Source organism: Balaenoptera ricei, chromosome 3 (assembly GCF_028023285.1).
Source record: "Balaenoptera ricei isolate mBalRic1 chromosome 3, mBalRic1.hap2, whole genome shotgun sequence".
NCBI lineage: Eukaryota > Metazoa > Chordata > Mammalia > Artiodactyla > Balaenopteridae > Balaenoptera > Balaenoptera ricei.
The window spans coordinates 169,509,442-169,535,845 of record NC_082641.1 but is presented as its reverse complement, the minus strand read 5'-3'; the positions used below and the strand labels follow the sequence as shown (position 1 = coordinate 169,535,845).

The following is a 26,404-nucleotide window of genomic DNA, read 5'->3' as shown; positions in this document are numbered from 1 at the left end:
CCCGGAGCTGTCACACTCCCTCAGCGCCTCTGTGGTCCACGCCAAGCCCCAAGTGGGGTTGGCGGGCCCCCCATTCACATCGGCGATGTTGGTGTCGGCTTCGCCCCAGCTCCTCACCCCGTGGCTGGGATGCCGAGCCCAGTGTGTGGCTCAGAGCAGGCATCGAGCGGCCCGTGCCCCCGTCCCCACCCATGTCTGCCCGCCCTGAGGCCTCCTGCTTCCAGGCTTCTGGAGGTGGAGGCGTGCTCCCCCTGCGTCAGGGGGCAGCTGAGGGGACGGCCAGCCTGTGATGGGGGCTCTGACTCTTCAGCCCCCTCCGCCCCTTAGGATGGCGTGTCTCTCGCCTTCAGACCCCCAGCACAGGAAGCAGCCCATCCAGTGTCCTCGTCCTCTTCCCACCGTTGAGGAGACTGAGGCTTGCCCCAGGCAACAGGCAGGGCTAGATCATGTCTATCAGACTCAGGTTTTCCCTCCATACCAGGCACCACGGGACCCCGATCTCTGACACAGACACACACACACACCCCTTCCAGGTTCCTCAGAATCCCTCTTGGCTCTGCTCCACCCATGGCTGCATTCTGTCCGGAACCTTCCATCAGAGGAGAAGGGGTTCCTGCAAAACTGACATCCAGGCCCCAGACTTCTTGCTGTAGCAGCAGAGCCTCCCCAGGACCCCACCACCCCATCCCCAGAATGTCACCAAGCTGAGAAACCTCAGGAGCTACTGCAGTGCCCAAGACCGGGAAGTCTCCTTCTCAGCCAAGGGAAGATAGGGCCTTACTTCCCGGGTAGAGCAGAGGGAGGAGAGCTGTTCCTCCAGGCAGGACGTGGGCTCCTTTGTCCCCGGCGACATGCCCCGCTGTCCGTCTCCCAGGCTCGCAGCCACGCACCCCGAGCCAGGCCCTGTATGTCAGGACAGTAGGCCTAGCCCTCAGGGGACCTGAGGCTGTTCTCATGGCTCACTGATACACGAGGGGCTCTCCCAGGGCGCTCCCTCCACCACCCACGGCAGCCAGGGGTCCCGCTGGGACTGTCGGCGTGCAGCCCCCCACTCTGCAGAAGTCAGGGAAGGTGCAGTGAGCTCGAGGCCAGCCGGGGGTCAGCCTGGTGTCTGCATGCTCTCCGTCCATCCCTGTTGGCTCTGAGCTCTCGCGTCTGGTCTCGTCACGTGGTGCCGAGAGGACGCGGGAGTGGGAGAAGTTGGTCCAGGCAGGGGAAGCAATAGGGGGCGCCTGCCCGCGGTGGGCAGCCCTGCCTGGGGCTGGTGTACGTGAGGCAGGACAGGAATTTAAGGGTGGAGCAGATAGCTCTCAGGAGAGGTTCGCCTGAACCAAAGTGGGCCATTCTGAGCGGAAAGCGTGTTGCTGTCTCATCAAGCCCGTGTCTGTGTGTTGGTTTGTCCGTCCGTCAATTGGGCACTGGCCAGGGAGGCAGGCTGCTCACTCAGATGTGAGGACGGGGCCGGTAGGCTGTCTGGCCCCAACCAGGGGCTCGCTTGGGGGCAAACCATGGTTTCCCACTACAGCTGGATCTCTGGGGACACATTCATCAGCCCATGGGCCTGGGTCACCCCACGCCTCCCCGGCCCAGCCAGCATCTCCCCTGGACACACGAGGCAGCCGCCTTGCCCCACTTGGCCTCAAGCGGATGTCGCGTGTGTCCAGCTGCACCCTGAATCTTAGGCAGCTGGAATTGGCTCCTTTGTGCTGCCCCCTCCCGCCCCAGCCCTTCCATTCTGGGCAGACCTTTCTGGCAAACCCTCATGGTAGCTTCACAAGAGAAACCATATCTGGGGTCTCCTGTGTGTGCCAGGCCTCTCTGGGGCCAAGGCCATGGGGACAGGGTCAGGTGCCCCAGAAGAGCCTGCCCCCGGCCTCAGTGAAGGCCATCATCTGCCTCCTTCACAGGTAAACCCAGCAACCTCACAGCCCCCTTTTCCAAACCTGAAGCTGGCGATTTTTAGGGCAAATGTGGCCTTTTTGCCACATTGTCTTTTTTCCTTCTTACTCCTTTCACATTTTTAACTCTTTCCTGGTGTTTGAATGGAATGTCCATCCCCAGGAGCCACCGCACCGGCCGGAGTGGCTGTCCCTTTCTACGGTCAGTCCACTGAACACCCAGAGTGGCTGGGGGCTTCGTGGCCAACTCCTCTCTGGGATGGAGGCCTGAGAGTCAAGCTTTGGCAGTTGTCAGAGAACACGGGGACCTTTCTAGAATAGAGAGCTCAAAGGGGGGAGGTCCAGGGCCTGTGAAGACTGTGACCTGGAAACGGCCGCAGGGGAGCGACTTCTGCAGGCCACCCTGTTCTACAGAGGAGGAAACAGGCCAGAGCTCCCAGCCTCGGGGATGCCGAGGGCCCTGGGCGGGGCATCTGTTTCCCCAGGTCTGTTGCCTCCGGTGTGACCTGGCCACACACACGGTCATCCCTTTCCTCCCTTCCACATCCCGCCAGACTCTGTCCTGCCATCTCCCTGGCAGCATCTCAAGAATGGGCAGGAGCTCCACACTCCTATTCTTGGCATCTCCACCGCCTCAGAGGATCCCCAGCCCCCTGCTCCTCTCCCAGGGGCAGCCCCCGTCCCTCTGCCCCAACTGGCATTGGGTAAACAGGAGTGGGGCTGCCTGCCATCGCCCAGGCCCCAGGGCCTCGCGGGCAGGCAGGCAGCCACGGCTGGACAGGTGGGCAGGGGCTTTCCGTGTACCTGTCCCGTACTCGCTCTGTGCACCCTTCCTGCCCACGTGTGTGTGGCCTGCTGCCTGTCCCGCGTCTCCCGTGTCTGACAAGGTACGCATCCCACCCTGAACACCCAGAGTATCTCCCGCCTTGCCTCACTCACACACTTTCCTCTGGGGCCTGTCAGGTGGGGTTCCCGGTCCCTGTGGCCCCTCGTCTTCCACCTGATGACAGCGGGTTCACCCACACCTGAGCTTAAGGAGAGGAGATGGGATGGCACTTTGGGGGAAGTTGGGCGGCAGAGGCCCCCCTCCCCCAGGAGCAGGCGGTGGAAAGGAGCCATCATCCCGAGATTAGGGGTGCACCCCTCCACCCCAGCGGGTGTGGGCTCTCCCAGGAGCCCTGAGATAGACGTCATCAGCCTCTCACGTCCTGAGCATCTTCCAGGAAGTTCCAGAGGCCTCCCTCCTCTCCCAGCCCAGGCCGGTGGTGAAGTCCTGGGAGAAGGGTATGGGTGCAGCCAGCCCGTGGGAGCACCACCCCCACCCCATAGCAGCCGCACCCCTTGCCTGGTTTTGGGAACCCTGACGACAGTGGGCCTCTCTTCTGTCTGCAGCACTCTTCCACCCTGGGCGGCGTGTTTGGGGACTCATTCTATGAGCAGCAGATGGCGGCCAGGCAGGCCAATGCTCTGTCCCACCAGGTGAGCAGGCGCCCACCGCAGACGCTCGCCAGACCCGGCCCGCTCCTCTGCATGAGCTTCTCAGCCTCTCCAGTCTCCAGGCTGCAGAGGCCCAGGCCCTGGAGGGGGTGGCTTGGCTTGGCCTCTCCTGGCGTTTGCACCCTGCCCGCAGAACGAGGCCGCCAGCGGAGGGGGCGGAAGGGTGGGCGGTGAACGCTGGTGGGGACGGGCAGTGGCTGTTACAGCGGTGCCTCGGTGTGGGCCGTGCACGTGGGTTTGCCGGGAGGTTGCAGTGGCAGTGCGTGAAGGCCGGGACTGGGAGCGTGTGGGCACGGGAAGGGTTGGCTGCTGCCTGGAGCTGTTCACTCACTCATCCATCCATCCAGCAAGCTCTGAGGGGGCCATGTGCCGGCAGGCCCAGGCAGGTTCGGAGACGGGGAGACCCCAAGGCAGAGGGACTCATGCTTGGCAGCGCCAAGTGTACCTTGGCACAGGTGCTGGGCATCCTGTAGGGGAGGAGGTGCTGGCGGTCGCAGGCAGGCCGGCCAGCCAACCACGGCCGGGGTCCCAGGGCGGCCAGCTCGGGGGGCTGGCCTCACACCTGTATGCTTCCTCTCCCAGCTGGAGCAGTTCAACATGATAGAGAATGCCATCAGCTCCAGCAGCCTGTACAGCCCGGGCTCGACACTCAACTACTCCCAGGCGGCCATGATGGGCCTCACGGGCAGCCACGGGAGCCTGCCGGACACACAGCCGCTCAGCTTCCCCAGCCACAGCAGCATACCCAACATCATCCTCACAGGTGAGAGGCCGCGGGAGATGGAGTCCCCGCCCTGCAGGGTGAGGCGCGACGGGGCCCAGGTGTCCCTGCCCACGGAGGCCAGAACCTGCCAACCTCGACTCACCGCTGGGCTTACAGGACACAGGCTGGGGGGACGCACACTGGACCCTGGACCAGGTGTCCGGTGTCCCAGGCTCAAGAGTGAGAACAGGGTGAAACCAGTCCCTCAGCCCTTCACCTCCTGCCCGGTCCCCTGAACCCCAGTAGCTGAGCGTGCCGGGGATGCACGTGACTGTGGGGCGGGCCCTGCCTGCTGGGGCTTGTCCCGCGCAGCTGACAGACACGTAAGAGCTCGCGCATGCTGCGTCGGGCCTCCCCGAGCGGCCTGAGCACAGTGCCCAGGCACCCAGGCTTGCGCACGCGCATGTTGAGTGAGTCTTCTCCCAGCAGAGCTCAGACCCTGCAGTCCCCCACCCCCACCCCTCGTCATGCCCCTGAAGGTTCTAGGTTTTATCAAAGAAGGAGGCGGTTTCCTCATAAGCCAGGGCTGTCGTGGAATTGAGGGTGAGACCCTCTCAGCAGTCCCCACTGACATCTCTAGGATGGAAGGGGTTCCTGCCCAGAGCTCCCCACGGCCGGAGTGCAGACCCAGTGCCTCCTCCCCGCCCCAAGGGTCTGCAGGAGATGCTCTGAGCGCAGAAGCCTAGGCCTTGGAGGTTGTGTGAGAAGGATCAAGCCTCTGTGATTGTCCAACGGCCCAGAAAGAACAAAACTTCCATATCCGTTTCCCAGATTGGGAAACTGAGGCCCAGGGTCTCACCACAGGTAGAGGAAGGAGCCCAGGTGCGAACCTGGGTCTCTGCAGGGAAACCCGGGCTTCCCTCCAGCCCACAGGGAGGCCCCTGATGCACACGGAGCAGACTGCCTGGCAGAGCCTGAGAGCCCCCGGCTCCCCCCACGTCACACTGGAGTCTGCGTCGCTGCCCTCGTCCCAGGGCTTTCCGGCCTTGGTACCCCGACATCTGGGTCGGGACCGTCCCGTGTGCTGTGGGGTGTTGAGCAGCATCCCTGGCCTCCACCCACCTGATACCAGTAGCATTCCCTCCAGTCGTGACAACTAAAAATGTCCCCAGACATCGCACATGTCCTTTGGGGGACAGACCGCTCAGGTGAGCTCCGTGGTATGGCCTGAGCATTGATGGGGGCCGTGGAGGCGCAGAGTCGGGGTGCGGGGAGCCAGGGCCAAGCTGAGCCTTTTGTGTGTACCCCCCACCCCCAGTGACAGGAGAGTCCCCTCCCAGCCTCTCTAAAGAACTGACCAGCACGCTGGCCGGGGTCGGTGACGTCAGCTTCGATTCTGACAACCAGTTCCCCTTGGACGAACTCAAGATTGACCCCCTGACCCTGGACGGACTGCACATGCTCAATGACCCAGACATGGTCCTGGCCGACCCGGCCACCGAGGACACCTTCCGGATGGACCGTCTGTGAGCCGCACGCCCGGCACACGGCCGCCCAGCCCCCGGCTCCGTCACCCCACCGGTCAGTGGTCCCCACGGCGTCCCCCCAAGCCTGGGGACGGCGGCGCTCCGTCCCTCGCAAACGGCCGAGCTTGTGATTCTGAGCTTGCAATGCCGCCAAGCGCCCCAGCCCACCCGCCCGCCCACCCCGGTCGTCCACCTCCCGCGTGAGGCCGCGTGTCGTCGCCCCCGCGGACCCTCCCTGCTCTCTCGTCCCCCTGTAAGATGCGGAAAGCGCTCTGGGCAGGGCCGCCGGCCTCGGGGGGCGCCGTGCTCTGCGACGGTGGTGGGCTGAGGTGCACCTTGCGACTGTTGTCCAGCTCTCACTGCCTTCCTTTGTCCCCGGTCCCCCCACCCGCCCGCGCCCCCAGCCCTTGGTTAGGTAGCGAGCCAGCCCCACCCTGCCAAAAGGAGAAGGCGCCGGGGGCGGGGGGTGGGCGGACATGAAGCGGAAATAAACACTATTTGGACTGCCGTCTTTTATATTTCTGAGCACACACAGAACACTAGACTCCATCCCACGGAGGTGGGATGCGAACATGTGAACGGAGCATGCGAAGCAGCTACATCTCCCCCGGGGCCCAGTAGGGAAGCCCACGCCCCCCCCCCTCGCCACCCGCAGCTAGGCCCCTCGGTGGCCACCTTTGCTGTGAAATCCCCACCCAGGCCTGTCGGGGATGCACGTGGAGGCGGGGATTATTTCTAGGGGGTTTTGTGACTTGTTTCCATCTTTCTTTCTCTGTACCGTGGTCACTGTTACTATTATTTAAAGAATGGCCGGGGGTGGGGGGGCAGAGGCGGCCGGGGCATTTTTTGGTTTGTTTTTTTTCGGTTTGTATTTACATTTGGGTTGTAGATGAATAACTGACTCCTTCAAGCCAACACTTGCTGAGAGCATGTTTTTATTCTAGAAATCCAACGTTATAATATTTGTAAGCTAACTGGAAGCTGTCTGCTGCCTGCCCGGGTCTGAGCTGCATCTCCGGCCTTTTTACTTTTGCTCCGTTATCCCAAAACAGAAGGACATGAGGTTGGGCTGGGCTCGCTGGGCTGGGTGGGCACTCTGGCAGAAGCTGGCAGCAGCGCCCAGAGGGACCTCCGCTCTGATCCCTAACAGACTTCTGGGAAGGAGCCCCGGCTTCCATCAGGGGTTTTGTGAAGACCCAGCTCTGCCCGGCCTTCCCAAAGGTGCCAGCCAGTCCTCAGGGCAGGCCTGTCCTAGACCCCGTGGCTGGCGGCAGCAGCTGCGGCCCCTCTGTCCTGAGATGCCCCAGAGATGAGCCTGTCCTCAGCACCCCCATCCCAAGGACCAGCCGACATTCATCCCCTCCCACCATCCCGCCATCTCTTTCGTAGCCCTTCCTGGCAGGGCTGGATTTGGAGGCAAAGAGCAGTGTGCATTTTAGCGGCTGGTTTCCAGGTGCTTCTCACAGTGCCTCAGGAGGCCCAGGTGACCATCCATCGGGGCTCACTGGCGCACCAGAGGCCATCCCTCTGCCCTACAGGCCCTGCGAGGGGGGCGACAGGGCTGGCTTTGTGTTCTGTCAGTTGCTTTGGAATAGGAACGTCCGTTTCATTCCCTCCGACATCACATCTCGAGTTCTTACTCGCTCCTCCGCCTGCCAGCAGGGCTGGCACCTCCTGCCTGGTGCGTTTCCGCCTCCGTCGGGGTCTTGGGAGCTCCCGCCTCTTATCTGTGGGAGCCAGATTTGATCCTAGCGACCATCCCTCTCTCTTGTTCCCTGGCCGGGCTCTTAGCACGTGGCCAAGTGGCCGCGTGGCCCCACAGTCGGGAAGCCCCCTGTCCTCGGTCACTTGGCCTCCGCCGCTGTTGTCTGGACTGGAGTTAGGGTTAGTGTCAGTCCATCCAGGTCAAGGGCCCGTCTTCTTTCCAGGGCTGGGGGCGAAGAGTGAGGACTCTTTTTTTCTTCTTTTTTTAAAGAAAAACTACATGTATGTACATAGAAGGGTTTGATTACCATTAGACTTGTATGTAGAACTTTTTTTAAAAAATGGCCTTAATAAAATTACAAGCAACCTTCCTGGATGCCATTTTCAAACAAGGAGTTGGGGACCCCGTGAGGGAGCCCCGTCAGCCCACACTGCCCATCTGCCCAGCACTGGGTTCTTGGTGCAGATGGGTAGGGAAGGAGGGGCTGTCCAGCCCCATGGCCCGTTTCTAGCATCCCTCAGCCAGGAGCACAGGTGATACTGTATTAACACGGCAGCCTCAGCCCGTGAGGGGCGTAGGTGCAGAGCTTTCCCGGGGAGGGGATCCAGCCAGGAGCCAGCGGCCAGGTGTCCTCAAAGGGTTCACTGCCCCGTCCTGGGCCTGGGCAGGCCTCTGGGGGTCTACAACAGGGGATTTTGGTTTTTTTCTTAAGTATCATTTCTCTACTAAATGTTGAATATGAATTGCCAAGACTTTTAGAAACAGGACAGCTTAAGGGAATCAGCCCTTTGACTTGTGATGTGAAAATACTGTGATTTCAGGCGAGCTGCGCCATGAGGGGTGAGCCGGGGCCCCTGCATCGTGTATATAGACCCGCTCGCTGTGGCCAAGCCCCCCTCAGCTGTGCAAACCTTTCCTCTGGGAGCGTGAGCCAACCAGCGTGTCCCCACCTGCCTCAGTTTACCCTCTGTCCTCTGAGCCCCCAGGGTGGTAAATTTGTTCCCCCATGAGGCTCCATGGGCCGAGGATGAGACCTGGGGTCAGCCTGTCTCTGTGTCCCCCAGAGAAGAGAGTTCATGCCCCTGGTCCCCACCCCCCGCCTGTCAGCATCACCCCTGCAGTGCCCGGGGTTGACTTGGGGAAGGAGAAGGAGGAGTCTCATGGGGATCACGTCCCTGTCACAGGTACCCGTGAGGACCTCCACCCACACCGTGCCCTTAGCAGAGGGAAGACAGGCAGCACTGTTTGGGGTACCCTGCCGCCCCCTCCCCGCTTTCCTTGCACGCCTTGCTTCCCCCCAGCGCTCTTCTGGGCAAGAAGGGTAGGGGCCAGTCCCTTGGGGCAGGGGGCCCTGAGACCCTCAGTGGAAAGCTCAGGGGGCAGGTCGACCCTTCAGCAAAATTTGGAGGCCCACGGCCAGCGGTATCCAAAAACCAGTCAGGCTTCCCTGTGGGGACAAGTACACAGCAGAAGGGACCCTAATTGCGTTGGGTCCAGCCCCCAACCCCACTGCGGTCCACGGAGTTCCTTGGGACCAGGCCTGCGAGGCTGGAAGGCAAGGGCAGGTGTGTGTGTTTGCAGCCCTTTCCCCAGCAACGCCTCCATGCTCACCTCCAGCCTCCCCACTGGCTTCAGGGCCACCTGCCTGCCCGCCCAGGGGGTATGCACTGGGGGTGCTTGGCCGGCCTTTGCGGCCTGTGTGCTGTTATCTCCTTGTGGGTTTTAAGGGCTGGGCAGGAGGGTTCTGACGTCGTAGGTGTGCTTGGCCTGATTTCTTCAGGCGGCTGACCTCCCAGGAGGGCGGCCAGCCAAGTGGGCCCGTCGTGAGGCCTGTATGTCACAGTGGGGCGGGCAAGGACAGCTGTCCATCTGTCCGTCCATCAGATGCTGTGAAACTCCTGCATGGAGGGCGAGACGTCCCGTGTCGTCCATCCATCCTGCTGGGGTGGGTGTCCAGTTTGGGGACCGCGTGCATGCCGGGTGCTGGCTGCGGCCTGGTCTCGGGGGACGGGAGTAGGTACGAGGCCCATGGAGGTGCTGGGTGGGACTCAAGAAGCAGGGGCGACCCCCCTCTGTCCAGCCTCCTGGGCCTAATGAGCTCCCCTCATCACCTGCTCCTAGAGAAGACTTTGTTGACCTGGAGGCCTCCAGGCAGCTGAGAACGCCTGGGATGGTGCACCCCTCCCCAGACCTCCACATTTCAGCTGACCCTGAGCTAGTTCATAACCAAACTTGCTGCCAAACTCCTGCCCCCAACTGAATTCTGAGTCTTCTGCATTTCCAAAGAAGGCATCCCCACCCCAGGGTGCACGCTGGGTGTGGTGAGGCCTGGTGGGGTCAGGAGACCCTCCACCTCCCCTGCCCCCGCCCCCAGCCCTGACACAGCAGTAGCAGCACCCATCACCCTCACTGGGTTCTGAGGGAGCTATAGTCAGAGTCCTCAGGGTGCCCTTGGCGTGGTGTTGGGGCACAGGGGTGCAAGGTCAAGGGTACCTGCTGCTCTTGGGCCTGGCCTACCACCCCTGCAGGTGACGCTTCAGGTGAGGGAGCTGTGGCCACCTGAGCTCCGCCCCCCCCCCGCCACGTGACCTGAAGAGCTGGGGGGAGGATTTGGCACCTCGCCTACCCTGGGAGGCCTGCCTGGGGTGAGTGGGCAGCCAGGTCTGTTTCTGCCCGAGTTCTCCGTGGACCCTGAGCCCCCATCCCCTGGGGGTCTCACAGCATATGACAGGGGTCCTTGGGACATTCCTTTGTCAGGCCCTGCCCGGCCAGCTTGGCCTGAACCAACTCTTTTTGGCTTCCTCGGCTTTTGGGGGTCCTGGCTGTGTGGGGCTCAGGCACCTCTCATAACTGTTGGTGTGCCACAGGTGGCTGGCCACAGACAAGAGTTCTTCCCCAATGGAGGTGGGGTGACCTGCACCCCCAGGCCTGGGCACTGGGGTACTCCTGAAGGCGCCGGGGGGCAGACAAGACCCTTGTGACCCGGGCCTCAGTTCCCTCTTGTCATTAGCTCAGGCCCACGGGTCTCAGGGCCCCAGGCTCATCCCAGGCAGGGGCTGGACGTCAGGGGCTGGTTCCAGACAGCTCCCTCTGCCTTCTGCCCTCCTGGCCAGTGCCCAGCACCCTGTTCCGAGGAGCCAGTGACACTTGGGTTGCCCCCATCTTGCAGGGTTGTGGAATTTGGGGGTAATCGATGCCCAGCCTGTCATTTCTGACCTCCTGCCAACCGGGGACAAGGGGACACAGCTGTGGCATTTGCCACCAGACTCCGGAAGGGAGGGCTTTGGCAGTCAAGGTCCACTGGCCCCGCCATGCCCTCCGTTGGAAACTGCCCCTGCCCCTCCAGGAACTGGGCGGTACCACTGATATATGCAAACCTGCCAGTCCAAGCCCTGTCCCACTCATGTCCCTCTTTCCCTCAGGCTGGCTCTGCCCCCACCCCCAGCATGTACATTGTGCTGTAGATGTCCCGTGGGCCGCACGCGTGGGTGCCCACGGCGGGTGGGGGCGGGCGCTCAGGGTGCACTCGGCCGGCCCCTGCCCATCCTTTCTGGCGTGGACGCTATCGTCTGTGTACCTTTGCATCCTTTGTAATGAAACATAATAAAAATCCAATGTTTTCATCTCTGCCTCCTCTCCTTTTTTCCTGCCCTCTTCTCCCCTCTGGAGGATGAACTGTGGGTGTTGCAGGTGCACCAGGCAGAAGCCACACAGGGGCCACACACACACACAAACACACACACATGGACACACGGACACGCAGGCGTGAGCCCCTCACACACACACCCCAGGATCCTGGGGCAGACGCCCCAGGCGAGTGAGTGGGATGCAGCAGGGCCGGACACTCCTAGTCAGGCTCCTAGGGCCCCAGCCAGTCACGGGGGGAGTCAGTGGCAGGCCCCCAACTCTCCCAAGGCCTGAGTTTGGGGCCCCTGGCCTCCCCTCAGAGGCTCGACCCTGCCATCTCCCCGTGGCAGAGACCACAACCAGCTGCTCCGCCACACACACACTTTATTTGGTCCTCTCTGAGCCCCTCTCCCTCCCCACCAGGCCAGTTGCCTCTTGGGGCCAGGTGCTGATGGCCTTCCACAGTGAGGGCAGCTGTGAGGGTGGCCGTCATCCAGTGGCGGGTCCCCACCTGTGTCCCTAGGCCTGCAGCAGCCTCTGGACCTCGTAGTCCTCGGGGATGGTGTCTGTGGAGAGAGGGTGAGCAGGTGAGAGGGGGGTGAGGCTGGGCGGTAAGGACTCCCCACCTTCCCCAACAGGGTCCTCTTACCATTGCAGCGGTAGCGCAGGTTGGCCCAGATGATGTTCTCCTGGGAGAAGCAGAAGACTCCCAAGCGGCCTCCCCGCATGGTCGTGTCCAGGACCACATTGCTGTCCGCCACCAGCTCCGGGCCCTCGTAGAACCTCACTCTGCGGGGAAGGAAGGGACTGTGATTCGGGGCCCTGGGCCAGGTGCCGCCTCCCCTCTCAGAGCTTCAGCGTCCTGCCCCATGAGCTAGGCCCCCTCCTCTCTAGGAGAGGGGGCCATATGTCTCCCTGCCTGGGCCATGCTCAGGGCAGAGGGGGCTCCTGACCTGAGCCTCAGTTTCCCTGTGTGAGAGGATGGACATCTAGGGCCCTGCACACAGTAGGTGCTAAGCATAGTGCCTGGACTTCCTGGCAGCGCAGAGTGGGGACTGAGAAACCGGGAGTGAGTGAGACCCCACCTACTGCTGTGTGCAGAGTCCAGAACCACCGGACCCTTGAGCCCAGACCACCCAAACTGGCCCCGCCTTTCCTGAGTCCAGGCTCCCCCCTTGTCCCACCTCTCCTCTGGCCCTGCCCCCTGAGCAGCTCCCTGCACGGCCTGGCCCTTCCCCCTGTCCTGGGATGGGTATCATGCCCCAGGGCCAGACAGTATTTCTAACTGCCTGTATTATTCCCATTTTACAGATAAGGGGACCGAGGCCCCCTGAAGCACTCCCCACTTCCCTCAAGAGCCAGGATAGAGCAGGGCCTCCAGGCCCCCTGGCAGAGGACGGGTTCCCACCTGATGTAGCCCACTTGGGGCCGGTGCTGCAGGAACCAGCGGTAGGACGTCTTGTCCTTCCAGCCCACATTGCGGGGGTCCTTCCACAGCAGCCGCACTTGTGACTCTGTGTCCCCCGTGTGCCACAGTGCATTCCGAAGCTGCTCCCCAGGGCCTGTGGAGGACTTCACGGCCTGCCACGCCGGAGAACAGGGGAGTGGGGGTCAGAGACCACACAGGCCACCAGAGCCCCCAGACAGGCAAGGAGCTGTGAGTCATAGAGGAGTGGTGGGGGCCCCCAGTATGCCTGGATGGGAGACCCACGAGGAAGCCTTGGGGGCCACGTGGAGCTTTGCAGGCAGGCTGTAGGGGCAGCAATGGTTTGTGGGATAAACTCGAGTCTAGAGGACTTGGGGAATTCTAGGGTTTCAGTGAAATACTGGGGTCTATGGGGCCTGCAGGAGGATTTGGAACCTGAGGGAAAGTTTGGGGCTCTGTGAGAGGGTTTTGGGGCCCACAGAAAGATTGGGGGATCCCGGGGGAGTGTTTGAGGGCCTGTGGGAGGAACTAGGTAGAAAGACTTCGAGGTCCATAGAATGAGGCCGGGGGCTGTAAGGCTTTGGGGATTTGTGGGAGGGTTTGGGGCCTCCGAGTTGGCACTCAGACCCAGAGTTCAGGTCGGGCCCAGCACCTTGAGCTGGATGCCAGGCTCCGCCACTGCACGGAAGGGGTTTGCCTGCCAGTATGTCTGCTCCATCTGCTTCCACATGACCACGTAGAAGCTGGAGCTGTCCTGGTAGCCAAAGATGAAACCCGCATAGTCGTCATCCGTGACCGTGTTCACGTGGAACGTGCCTTCAAAGTCCACGCCATTGAAGGCCGTGTAACCTGGGGAGAGGAAGGGACGCTAGCCCCTGCCGCACCAGGGCCCAGATCCGCCCCCGGCCCCGCCCCTCCAGAGTCCAGAACGTCCGACCCCTGAGCCCAGACCACCCAACCGGGCCCCGCCTTTCCTGAGTCCAGGCCCGCCCCGTCCCACCTCTCCTCTAGCCCCGCCCCCTGCACGGCCTGGCCCCTTCCCATGTCTCACCCACACCCAGGCCAGGGTCGCTGTTCATCGTCTGCACAATCTCCATCCCCTGGTGGGGTTCAAAGGAAGAAAGGCCTCAGGCCAGCCGTGTGTGCCCTCGGCTCCCCGCCCCTAGCTTAGGACCCGCTGTGGCGGTCCTGGGCTCCCCCCACCTCCCGCCTGGGCCCCGCCCCCACCTGGTTGAGCACCACCCAGTTAGGGTCTATCTGCGCGTCGCCTTCGGGGTCCAGCACGACCGTCTGGAAGGCGCGGAAGTCGGTGAGGGTGACCTCAGCGTTCTCCGGACACACATCGATCTTGTCCACCACCTTGTCTGCATCAAAGTCCCCCTGGCACACGTCGCCCACGCCGTCCCCTGAGAGGAGATGGGAGGCCCCCCCACCGTAGTAGAATCAGCTCCAGGCCCCGCCCCAGGCCTGGCCACGCCCACACAGGCTACCAGCCCTGCCCACACCGTGTCTCCAGCTCCGCTCACACATGCCACTGGCCCCACCATGCCCACCCCAAATCTCACCTTAGTGGCTCCGCACTAGCCCCGCCCCCACCACAGGCCCTGCACCCTGCCTTACGGTCCACGTCTTCCTGGCCCGGGTTGGGCACCAGGCGGCAGTTGTCCCGACTGTCGGGGACCCCATCGTTGTCATCATCGTCGTCGCAGGCGTCACCCTGGCCATCGTGGTCTGAGTCCTGCTGGGCGCTGTTGGGCACTGTGGGGCAGTTGTCCCGCGAGTCCTGGTGCCCATCCCCATCCCTAGAGTGGGTGGGTGGGGCAGAGACAATGAGACCCCAGAAAGCTGGATCAAGGGCTGCCCACCCTGGGTCCCCACCTCAGCCCCAGATGTCCTCCTTACTGGTCTTGGTCGCTGTCACAAGCATCTCCCACAAAGTCGTGGTCCACATCCCTCTGGGGGCAGGGGAAGGATGTAGGTGTCCATAATCAGGGCAGAAGAATTCAGAAGCCTCCCGCCCACCCCCAGTTCCAGAGCCAAGGTCCTTCCTGACGCGGAGGAACACCCCCGCCCCCCAGGCTGCTCGGACTGGGCTGGAGTCTTGTTAATCAGCCTGGGGCTCACCCCAGGGGGCTGACCCAGCTGGGGTCTGGCCTGCCCTCACCTGGTCTGCGTTGCTCTTCTGAGGACAGTTGTCACAGGCATCCCCTACACCATCGCCATCGCTGTCCTTCTGGTCTGAGTTGGGCACCCTGGGGCAGTTGTCTACCGTGTTGCGGATCCCTGCGGGAAGCAGAAGGACAGAACGGGATCCCAAGATTGGCACGGGGCCAGGCTGACTTCAGCAGGGCAGGTGCAGACCTGGGGCTAGCTTGGGACAGAGTCCCACCGCATCTTTGGCTCCCAATAACTACAAAGTTAAACCAAGTATTCGTGCCCAGTCGCCAGCCTCCTAGAGACTAAATGAATGGACGGCGGTGAGGGGACTAGCTCTGTGAATGCACCACCTCGAGTCTCTGCCCAGATGTAAAAATGGTACCTCCTCGGCCCTAAACCCCAGGCTCACGTCTCTGTCCTCTTATTTCCTCCCTGCAGCATCTAACGCAGGGACCGCCTTCCCCTCCTCCAAAAGTTCCTTCCTTTTCTCCTCGGCATCATATCCCAGCTTGCATTTTGCTGCCCGCCGGAGCATGGTCCACGGTCCCTGGAGCCCTAGGCGAGCATACCTGCTCCGGCTTCCAAAGGAGGCTGAGCCCCGCCCCCAGCCAAGCCTCGCCCCTTGGTGCCAGCCCTTCCCTCTCCCCGCCCCCCTGCCACAGAGCTCACGGTCGCCGTCTGTGTCATCGTCGCAGGCGTCGCCTCGGCCGTCGTTATCTGTGTCCTTCTGATCGTCGTTCTTCTGGGACCGGCAGTTGTCGCACGCATCGCCCCACTTGTCGCCGTCCGCATTGCGCTGGTCTGGGTTCCGCACCAGCGGGCAGTTGTCCTAGAGGTCAGGGCCGGTTGGGAGTAGTCAGGCCTAGAGAGGCAAATGTCACTCCCCAGACTGTCCATCTCCGAGGCCCCGCCTCCTCTGCAGGGAACCCCCTAACCCTCTGGGACCCGCGGGATCAGCCTCTAAGACCACACCCCTCACTCGAGCCAAGCCCCCATCTAGTCTCGCCTAGGCCCCCGCTTTTGCCCCACCTTCTCGTTGAGGACGCCGTCCCCGTCGGCATCCGGGTCGCAGGCGTCTCCGATGCCGTCGCGATCCACGTCCTCCTGCCCTGAGTTGGGCACCGTCACGCAGTTGTCCTAGGGGTGGGCGCGGCGGGCATGAGGGGCGCTGCCAGGGAGCCCCGCCCACTCTCATACCAGGCTACGCCCTCCAGACCCCGCCCACCTTTCGGCACTGGCGCTCTGAGCAGCGCAGCTTCTCATCGGGAAAGCCGTCCAAGTCTGTGTCGCTGCCGCAGAAGAGCCCGTTGCCAGCCCAGCCGACGCCGCACTGCGGGTGGGGGAGTGAGTGGGTGCTCCGGCGTGGCCCCACCCCCGGACCCTCGTCGTACGCCCCTCCTTGGCCCGCTCGCACTCACCATGCAAGATCGCGACCCATCACGCTCCAGGACGCAGTCGGCCTTCTCGTGGCACGGGCTGGGCGTGCCGTCGGGGCAGAAGCGCTGTGCGCGCCGACGGCAGCCTGATGCCTGGTCTCCCACGAAGCCGGGCTGGCACGGGCCGCACTGGAAGGAGCCCTGAGCCCGGGCCACGGGAGGTCAGCCCCCGCCGCCCGACACTTTGCGTCCCACCCTCCATCTCTCAGCCCTTCCCCTCTCCTCCCAGGCCTTACCGGGGTATTGACGCATACGGAGTTGGGGACGCAGTTATGCTGCCCGGTCTCACACTCGTTAATGTCCGTGCAAACCTGGGTGGGAGGGAGGGCAGAGGTCACTGCTCCCACGCAGATACCCCCAGACCTCCCACCCGGTTCACGTCTCCTCTGAATCCTACCTCTCCCCTACATCTTGCCTCCAACCCCGACCATCCCTGACGTGGACCCTTAACTTCCTCTATTCCCCAGACTCCGGTCCCTATGCCCTCCCGCTGGAGCGAGGCAGGAAAAGGCTGCGAGGCTGGAGGTCGAGTTTACTCAACAAAATGCCCCCCACCCCAAAATGCTCCTCTTGGCTCCCCACCCCAACCCCCCCACGGCCCTCACCTGCTTGTTGGCCTTGGCGAAGGCCAGCCCCACGCCCTCGTGGGTGGGGCCGCTGTACCCCGGCGGGCAAGCCTCGCAGCGGAAGCCCGGACTGGTGTTGATGCAGCGGACGTGGGGGAAGCAGGGGTGGGCGTTGCACTGGGGGAGGAAGGGCCCCGAAGGGTCAGAGGACGGAGGTGTAGCTGGGCCTCCCCGAGAGAGGCGCCTCAGGGCTTATTGGGCTTGTACTTGTAAAGTTCAAGGCAAGGGCCATCAGCTAGCTCTTGGGGGCTGGGGAGTGCCATGTGGGGCAGAGGCCACTGTCCCAGGGGTCACACACGGCTTAGCCTTGATGTGGGAAGGGGCAAGACCAGGCGGGGAACAGGGCGTGCCTGAAGGGATCTGTTCCTGGGACCCGGTGGGCTGGGTGCTCATGGGCGGGGGAAGACATTTTGAGGGCGGGTGTCCCCAGAGGAGGCGGGAAGTGGTCGTCGGGGCGTGCGTGCCCGGCGGTGAGGAGGCTGTCGGGGCGGAAGCCACCCGGTGGTGAAAGGGTGGCTGGGGTCGGCGGCTCCCGGCGGTGAGGGGGGTCGTTGAGGCGGACCACTCCCGGCGGTAGGGGAGTCGTCGGGGCGGACGTCACCGGCTACGGAGGAAGTCATCGGGATGGGCGTCCCAGGTGGAGAGGGGGGTGGTAGTGGTGGGTGTCCCCCGGCGGTGGGGAGGTCATCTGTACCTGCGCCCCTGGAGATGAGGGGGCTCTCCGGGAGAGCACCCCCAGCGGATGAGGAGTTCGTCGGGGCGGTGGGGAGCTGTGGGGTCACGCGTTGGGGGATCGTCGGGGCGGTGGTGGCGGACGCACCTCGTTGACATCGGCGCAGTGCGAGCCGTTGCCGGTGAAGCCTGCGGGGCAGGGTCCGCAGCGCGCACCGCTTGTTGTCTCGGTACAAGCCACGCCGGGGAAGCAGAAGCCGGGCGCGCACTGGTTTAGGGGCCTCACACTCAGGCTGTGGGTGCGCGCGGGTTGCATCCCTGCGGGGGGGTGGGGCGGGAATGGGTAGGGCCACGCCCAGGGGTGGAGCCGGGGTGGGGGGGATGGCCCCCTGAGGGCGTGGTGAGATCCTGGCTGTTCTGCGACCCCGCCTCGTACTGAGCGCTCTGCCCGCCAGGTCTCTCCAGTATCTGGATCTCTGCGCGCGGCCGTTTTTTGCTTCTCCCTCCTCGACTCTCCACCTCCCAGCATCTCTCGCATGGTTTCTGGCCCTTTGGGGGTCTCCCCCTCCCATAATCTCTGTCTCCCCTTCCTGTTTCTCTCTCTCCATCCTTCATCCAATCTCTCCATCTCTGTCAGCCTCCATCTTCTCCTCTGCCTCTTTTCCTCCCGGTCTGTCCTTCGCTCTCTGTCTCTGTCTCCCCATCTCTTCTCGCTCCCCCCGCCGCCCAGTCTCTGCCGACCCAGCTGCGCTCACCGCACGCGTCACACTCCATCACCGTGTTTTTCAGAAACGTCATCTCCTTGACCTTTGGTGCAAGGGGGATGGGGTGTGGTCAGCGGGTCCATCCCTCTCCTCCCCCGTCGGGTCTCCCGTCTGCCTCTCTCAAAACTCCCTTCCCTCAGACCCACCCACTCGGCCCGGGCCCCCTCCCCACGGACTCCCTACCCCGAGATCCCTACTCTCCCAGCCCCTCTCTTCCTTCCCTGGGATTCCCTTCCCCCCTCACGGATCCCTACCCCTCTCCCGCGGAACCCCCTGTCCCTGGGACCCCTCTTTTTCCTCTTTTCCGTAACTCTGGGCTCTCTTCACCTCCACCAGGATCCCCTTCTCCGGTCCTCCTCCCACTCCCCCACACTTCCCCACCTCCGAGACCCCCTTCCCCTCTTCCAAGCCTCTCTGTGCCAACCCGGCACCCCCGTCCCCCCAACCCCGGCAGGCACCTGCTGCCGCAGCAGTTCCCGCACATCCTGCAGCGCCGCGTTGGTCTCCTGCAGTTGGCGGAGCATCTGCGGCCCCAGGTCTGCACCTGCGCTGACAGGGGGCGCTGGTGGGGCGTCGGGGACCGGAGACCCCCATCACCACCCCTCACACCGCCGCCGCAGGGACCCCTGACGCCCACCCCATTTCTTGAGCCTCTGCCCCGCTGCCTGCTTTCTCCGCCCCGTACGCCCCGGCGAACAGTCCCCGACTCCCAAGAAGCCGCGACCCCAGGCCTCCCGCGAGTCCTGTCCGTTTGGGGGTCAGGGGCGGCTTACCCAGAGGGATCTGCCCCTGGCCCGATGCGCCGAGGGCAGCCAAGGTGAGCAAGAGAACGCGGGCGGCGGTGAGGACCATGACGGCGGCGGGGAGCTGGACAGCGTCTCGCTCTCTGCCGCCCACGAGGCTCGCGCTGCCTATTTATGCCGGCGGCGCGGCCGGCCCCGGGGACGGCCCTCGGCGGCCCTGCCCAGCGTCCAGCCTCAAGGTAAACAGACGGCGCTGGCCTCCGCGTTCAAGGCCCCGCCCAGCGCGGCTGAACCCGGATCCGGCGGGGAAACTGAGTCACGGGGGGGCTTGTGCCGGGGTTGGTGGGGCGGGGAATCAAGCGGGACCGCCCTCCAGCCTTCTCATTCGCTTATCTGAGTGATGGTTGCGTGCCAAGACTCGGGCATAGCTGGGAACGAAGTGATCCCCCCACAGTGGCTCCCCTCAGCTCACACTTGGGGAAACTGAGTCAAGAGTGGCTAAAGGTTAGGACTCACCTCCTCCCCCAGCCCCTTTCTGATCTCTCTCTGCGGTTCTCTGGCTGGTGAGTAGGGGAGGGGGGCAGCCTGGTCGCCCAGGGACCGGAGCCCACTCAGTCTCCCAATCTGTGCACTGGGCTGTGTGTGTGTCCCTCCCCAGCAGGAGGGTGAGCAAATTAAAGGGCTCTGGCTGGAGGAGATCTGAGCGGAGGAGGCCCTGTGCTTCTGTTTGTCGAGACTTTGCCGTACCATCCGAGCTCCAGTCCAGCTCTGTGGGAACAGCCTGTAATAAAAATAGAAATTACTGCTAATCAGGAAAATCCTCCCAGCCCAGCCATGCTCTTAAGCTAAAAAACACCTCTGTTTTCTGGAGTTAACCCTCTTTGCCCCTACCCTCCAGTGTTTGCAGCCTCGATTCCATAGGCAGGGAAACTGAGGACCAGAGAGGGGAAGTGACTAGCCTAGGGCCATTGCGAGGGGCAAGGATGAAGCCAAGGTAGGTTCATTGCCAGATTTGTTCTCATGGGAGGTTGCAGAGAAGTCACTGAGGGCTTCCTGGAGGAGGTGGCAAGGAAACCTAAAGGAAAGGAGGACTCAGATCAGCAGAGACAAAAAGGTGAGGACAGTTCTGACAGAGGGAAGCATGTGGAGCTTGGAGGTGGGGAAATTTCAGGCACATTCATTACTCTCAAACATGCATTGAGAACCTACTGTGTGCCATGTCCTGTGCAGGACGCTGGGGACACAGAGTGAACAAGCCAAACTGGGCCCCTCCCTCGTGGGGAACCCAGGTTGGTGGGGAAGCAGCTACATGTAATCATCCCAAGGGGCCAGGACTGTGGTGGGGGATGCACAGGCAGCAGTGGGAGCTCCAAGAAGGTGCCTGACCCAGCTTGGGATGGCAGGGGTAATCTGGGCAGGCTTCTTAGAGGAGGAGGGAACACCGAGCTAGGACCAGGAAGGTGAGGAGGCCATGGCCAGATAAAGAGATGGTGGAAAGGCATTCCAGGTAGAGGAACAGCATGTGCAAAGGCCCTGAGGCAAAAATGAGCCTGGTCTGATGGACAGTTTGATCTCAGGGTAGAGAAATCTTGGGGCTCAGGAGAAGCAATACCAGTGGGGCAGGGCTTGTGCTGTCTTCTGAGGGCAATGGGGAGCCACAGAGGGTGAGTGAGGAGTGGTGGGTCTGGTGGGGAGGCTGGGTAGGAACAGCCGATCCCAGCCTGGGCACTTCCAGTGAAGTGCCACAGGCCCGTGCCCTGATGCCTGTGGCAGGGCCATGAGCTCACCTCCTGTTTTCCTTGGCGTCCAGCACACCTGGGGGCCACTCCCAGCTGGTGCTGGAATTCTTGGGAAAACCACGGCTCCAGCAAGGGCTGTGGGCTTGCGTGTGCCTCATGCAGCTGGGACAAGGGCACATGGAAGCCAGGCCCCCACCACAGGCTTGGCATGGGGCTGCAGCTTGGACACACGTGGCCTTGTTCACGGCCCGGCTATGAGGAGATGCGGGGAAGGACATTCTAGGCAGAGGGAATGGCAAAGGCAGAGGCCCTTAAGATGCCCCAGTCTGCAGATCAGACAACAGAGGCCTGGAGACATGGGCAATCTGGTTTCATGCTCCTGCCTCCTGGATCCCGTCGGCCCTGAAATCCCCCTTCCAGGCAGCAACCCCCTCCTCCCACGCACACCTCGGCAGCCTCACATTACACAATAACTCACTCTGAGTGTCCTTCCGGCCTTTGTACCTGCTGCCCCCCACCATCCTGAACACCTTCCTCCATCGTCCAAGGTCTGGCTCTGGTGCCCCCTCCTTCAGGAAGACCTCCCTGCTCTTCTTGGGCAGGGCTTAGGGGCTGGTGCCTGTGTGACATTCTTCTAGGATGCCTGACAGAATATTTCTGGCAGAGAAAGTTGGGATGGCCTCACCAGGGGGACTGGAAATGTCTGTGTTTTGTTCTGTTCCTCCTACCCTGGGGGCCACTGGGCCTGCAAAGAGCACCTGCCATGATTAGTGTAACATTGTTATTATTCCTTATAATTAATGTAACGTAATTACTATTAATAATAGTAACCCCTGCTACCACTGTACTTTAGGACAGACTCAGGAGCCACATGGCCTGGGTTCGAATGTCAGCCGGGCATAGCCTTGCTGTGTGACCTAAGGCAAGTTGCTTGACTTCTCTGTGCCTCGGTTTCCTCACCTCGAAAGTGGGAGTGATCACTGTTGAGAGGATTGAATGAGCTAACCCGTGCCCCATGTCTGCCTCCTGTGTTAGCCTCATTATATAATCTGTAATTTATACACTATGTCACTTATACCTCAGATCGTTCTTATTCACATTTCCCTCAGAGTGGGCATGAGACAGCTCAAGATCACACAGCCAGCATTAAAACAGGAGAAGGCAGGACCCCTAAGGCCTTCATACCACCCACTGTCTGCCCTTGGCCACAAATTCCAGACAAGAAATGCTAGCCCAGGCCCATCATTAGCTGTGAAGACTCTGCTACCCGGGACCTCCTGGCCTGAGCCCTTGACTGGAGCCCCAAACAGCCCCCCTTCCCATGATGCTGGACCCAGTGGTTCCAGGAACCTGGCCAGGCTGGGGCAGAGGGGCTAATGCCTGTGTGAAGGGGCCCCTGAGCCCTTCCTGGCAGAGTCCTGCTGGGCCAGGAGACATGTGGGCGCCCCCAGCTCCCCCAGCCGCCTCTCCTTGTGAATCCAGAGAGAAAGTATGTCGGGAAGGCAGCCGCCCTGCCCTGGGCGGGCCCGGCCACAGGCCCAGGGTCTGGGGAATTCATTAGAGCAGCAAGGGAGGCCACTTAGCAACTGCTGCATCCGCAGCTGAGGAGCCTGACCCAGCCTGCCTTGGATGGCCCGACTGGACCCATCTCTCCAGAAGGACCAAGTGGTGGGAAGAGGGGCAGGGGGACAGATAGGACAGATAGGGTGCCATCTGGGCACTGGAGTCTGGCAGACCCACCCTGACTTGCTCTGTGAATTTCAGCAAGCCCTGCCTCCCCTCCCACTCTCCATTTGCCCCGGCTCTATTGTCATTCTGTCTCAGGCTCTCCAAAAGGTATGATAAAGAAAGAAGAAAATAACAATAAATATAGTGACTACAATTTTATTGAGCAAATGCCAAATGCTCGAAACCTTGCCACATCACTTTTGTGGGTTTTCCTTTTTTGCCCACTCTCCCCGCAGCCTCAGGAGGCAGGAACTCATCATCATGGGAGGCAGCAGGACACCGCCATGAAGGTCTTGGTCTCTGGCACCAGGACCCTGAGTTTCATGTCCCAGCTCTGCTGTGCAACTTGAGACAAGTTGCTTAACATCGCTGTGTCTCGCAGTGTGTGTGTGTGTGTGTGTGTGTGTGTGTGTGTGTGTGTGTGTTTCTTTTCTTTTCTTTGGACAGGGTGGGGGAGGACACCTTCAAAAGTTTATTATAATGTAAATTTTTACTTCTCCAGTTTAGAGAATGGACTATGGAGTTGCCTTAGGGGAGAAAGGACTTCACTAGGAAGTGACTGGAATTTAACAATGTGGCATTGTATGGGCACTGATTTCTGAGAATGATTTTACACCACCATTATCTTCATAATTTTCCAGGGATAACTGTGGCAGGACAAATGACTGCCCTGCTCTTTTCTCCTTTCCTCTCGCATTTAGTGAGAGTTTTGTAGGTAACAGCAAAACAAACCTGTGTCTGTGTTACACGGAGAGAGACTGCCTGTGGTCTCACTACAGTGGTTTCCTTCTCTCCCTCAGTCTGTCTGTCTGTCTGTCGGTCTGCCTCTCTGTCTAATGAAGTGAAAATTGGAAATTCTTAAAGTTTGTTTGCACTATACCAGCAGCACTAAAAACCCAGGTGAAATGGGGACAATGAGAGCCCCAACTTCTTAGGCTCATCATGAGACCCGAATACATTAGTCCATGAAAAGCACGTTCAGCACTTTTTGATGCTGGTGGTTGCCAACGTTCCCCACTCTACAGATGGGCAAACTGAGGCTCAGTGCGGCAGGCTCGTCGTGCCTCCTCGATTTGGGCACTGGATGCTCAGAGAGGGAAGACACACAGCCTTGCCGTGGGGAGAAGTGCCCCCACTCAGGTTTCTGTGGGTGGGTAGGCAGGAGAGATCACAGGAACCAGAGCCCTGCCCCCAATTCCTCCTCCCCCCTTCTCCAGCCCCCACCACAGCTCATTAACAGGAGGCCCTTGTTCAAGCCAGTGACGGGCGGGAGGCCGAGGGCGAGGGCGGGGTGTGTTTACCCACTGGCCGCCTGGCAGGCAGAGGCCCAGGCTCGAATGGGCCAGTGGGGGAGGGAGGCCACCAGGCAGGGGAGAGCCCCAGCCCCGAAATGGGAGGACTGCATACAATATGTGCCAAATAAATGCTTAGCAATCAATAGGATAAAACTAAATAACTCCATCCACTGCACAAGCATTGACCCCTTGCTGCACAGCGCATGGGAAGGAGGTGGTCTCGGCCCCTCAGCCCTGTGGTAGGTAGCCTCAAAGGTGGACAAATGCACACAAGTTTCATGGAAGTAGGGGCTGGCTGGGCTGTGGAAACAGAGCCCAGGGGTCAGGGAGGCCACTCTGCAGTGGGATGTTAGTATCGAGACCTGAACAGGTGAACGGGTTCCAGCTGAAGAGAGGTGTCCCGGGCAGAGGGCACAGCAAGGGTGAAGGCCTGGGGGAAGGATGTGCCTAATGTATGGGAGGTTCAGCAGGGAGGCAGGTGTGGCTGGAGCAGAGGGGTGAGGGTGTGATGGAAGGGGAGAGGGCTGGACGGGACAGAGCCGTGAACCATTTTGGGCTTCATGGGCCTCTCCAGCCCCATCTCTTTCTGCCCTCCGGGCCCTTAGTTGGGCTGTGATTCTCCCTGGTCCACCTTCCCCTTTAACATCCCTCACTCCTCCTCGTCCCAGCTGGGTTAGTAGCAACCTCTGGCCTCCAAAGTGTCCTGAGTATCATCTGTCACAGCTCTGACCATACTGAATGGGCACAGATGGATTACATGGCTATGTGGCTGCATCCTTCATCACACTGAGTCCCACCATATCTCCAGCATCATACACATGTTAGAGTAAATGAATGATGGATGGATGGATGGATAATGGGTGAGTAGATGGATGGATGGGTGGATTGATGGACAGATAGATGAGTGAGTGGGTAGGTGGGTGGGTGGATGGGTAAACGGGTGAGTGGATGGATGGACTCACAGAAAGGAAGGCAGATGGATGGATGGACAAATGAATGGATGGTTGGATAGATGATAGCTGGCTGGCTGGATCAGGGGATGGATGGATGGATGGAGGGAGGGATGAATAGATGGGATGGCTAAATGAGTGGACTGATATACAGGCAGATGGGTGGGGAGATGGATGGATGGGTTGGTGGATAGGTGGCTGGGTGGGTGGCTGGGTGGATGATAGGTGGATGGGTGTATCATAGACAGATGCTAGGATGGATGGATGAATGAATGGACGCCCCCTTGGGGCCTCTCTAGCTATGTGACAAGCCCGTTCAAAGGTCATTGTGAGAAGTCAGTCAGACAGTGAAGGTGAAGCACATAGCAGGTGCCTCTGTCCAGTCTCTGTCTCCCTTACCTTACATGAGACAAAGGGAAGTGAACTGGCCTGGCTCACTCTAGCCACACTGGCTGCCTCTCCCTGTGCCTCCTACTCTCAGGCTTCTCCCCACCCTAGGACCTTTGCACAGGCGGTGCCCTCCACCTGGAGCACTCTTCCTTATGCTGTTTACCTGGCTGACCCCTATTTACCCTAACTTAAAGCTCACTCCCTCAGGCCGGGCCAGGCTGGCTGGCCTGTGTGTCCCTATTCTCACCCCACAGAAGGAGACTGAGGTGTTCATTCAAACCCTCCCAGGAATGGCCAAACTACAGCAGCTGTTGGGATCGTCTGCGAGAGAGCTATGGGACGATGACAGCCACATGGAACCCTCTGGAAAAGGGGTGATGCCACTGCTGCCGCTGGCCCACATGGTGCTGGTGGAGGGGGGGGTCATTGCAACACCCACCCCATGAGTTTTCTTGACTCTGTTTCCCGCTGGGTTAGATGATTTACCCTTTTCTAAAGTCAGGAAGTGGGGCTTCTCTGGTGGTGCAGTGGTTAAGAATCCGCCTGCCAATGCAGGGGACACGGGTTCGAGCCCTGGTCCGGGAAGATCCCACATGCTGTGGAGCAACTAAGCCCGCGAGCCACAACTACTGAGCCCACGTGCCACAACTACTGAAGCCTGCACGCCTAGAGCCCATGCTCCGCAACAAGAGAAGGCACCGCAATGAGAAGCCCACGCACCACAACTGAGAGTAGCCCCCGCTCGCCACAACTAGAGAAAGCCCGCGCACAGAAATGACGACCCAGCGCAGCCAAAAATAAAAACAAACAAACAAATAAATAAATTTATTAAAAAAAAGTAAAGTCAGGAAGTTCCAATGAATCCAAGAGTCACAAGACCACAGAACAAGGAGCCACAGAACTAAGGAATGACAGAGTCATAGCATTATGGGTTGATGGAGACATGGGACCACAACATGCTAAAGCCATGGCACTGTGGGATCCTAGGGCCACGGGATCGCAGTGCTAAAAACCACAGACGCAGGTGATATGGCCACCAGTCAACAGAAGCACAGAACCATGGGATGGTGGAAGCCACAGGAGTCCAGGGAGCCTGAGACACAACACTGGTGAGCCCCACGTATGAGATGCCACAGGATGGAGTCTCAGAGGTGATCCCATCAGAATCACCTTCTCTGCTCCACCCTCACCTGTTGGCTGTCCAGGGAGGCTCCCAGAGGCCACGGGAGCTCTGAGGTGCTCTCTGGGGCAGCCACAGGAGAGAAGGACCACGCCATCGCCAATGCCTGGAGCCAGCCAGCCGCCAAACGCTCAGCGAGTCCCTGTTGCCAGGGCCAAGCGAGGCTGTCCAAGTGCCGGGAAACAGTGCCAGCCTCCGGCCAGGCGCGCCGGGACGCCGAGTGCTCAGCAGCAAGTGGAAAAAAGATCAACAAGTTCCCTCTACATCCATATCCTCTTAAAAGCCAACAGCAACACGGCGTGGAGGGGAGGCTGTATCCTGGCTGTGTCGCCTCCGGATGGC

General features: G+C 61.1%; 2 protein-coding genes across 9 annotated transcripts in view; one reads left to right on the top strand and one right to left on the bottom strand.

The window, feature by feature from the left end:
• CRTC1 (CREB regulated transcription coactivator 1) overlaps positions 1–6,132 on the top strand; it is a 74,007-nt gene extending 67,875 nt beyond the window's left edge. For 3 of the 8 annotated variants that reach the window (XM_059918068.1, XM_059918067.1, XM_059918066.1), the window contains 3 exons: positions 3,291–3,377; positions 3,978–4,158; positions 5,417–6,132. In XM_059918068.1, coding sequence (XP_059774051.1) covers positions 3,291–3,377; positions 3,978–4,158; positions 5,417–5,628 — 480 coding nt within the window. In that variant the 3' untranslated portion in view covers positions 5,629–6,132. The other 5 variants (XM_059918062.1, XM_059918060.1, XM_059918064.1 and 2 more) reach the window with 5 other exon arrangements.
• Positions 6,133–11,475: 5,343 nt separating this feature from the next.
• COMP (cartilage oligomeric matrix protein) lies at positions 11,476–18,890 on the bottom strand. Its single transcript, XM_059919736.1, has 19 exons — positions 18,811–18,890; positions 18,496–18,581; positions 18,029–18,080; positions 17,422–17,591; positions 16,581–16,718; positions 16,212–16,286; positions 15,958–16,116; positions 15,765–15,869; positions 15,569–15,676; positions 15,209–15,368; positions 14,547–14,665; positions 14,285–14,337; positions 14,003–14,184; positions 13,610–13,788; positions 13,434–13,482; positions 13,035–13,231; positions 12,365–12,537; positions 11,606–11,745; positions 11,476–11,522 (listed from the first exon to the last, which is right to left on the bottom strand). The coding sequence occupies exons 1-19, from the start codon at positions 18,887–18,889 to the stop codon at positions 11,476–11,478; spliced, it is 2,271 nt and encodes a 756-aa protein (XP_059775719.1). The 5' UTR covers position 18,890.
• Between the last annotated feature and the right edge of the window lie 7,514 nt (positions 18,891–26,404).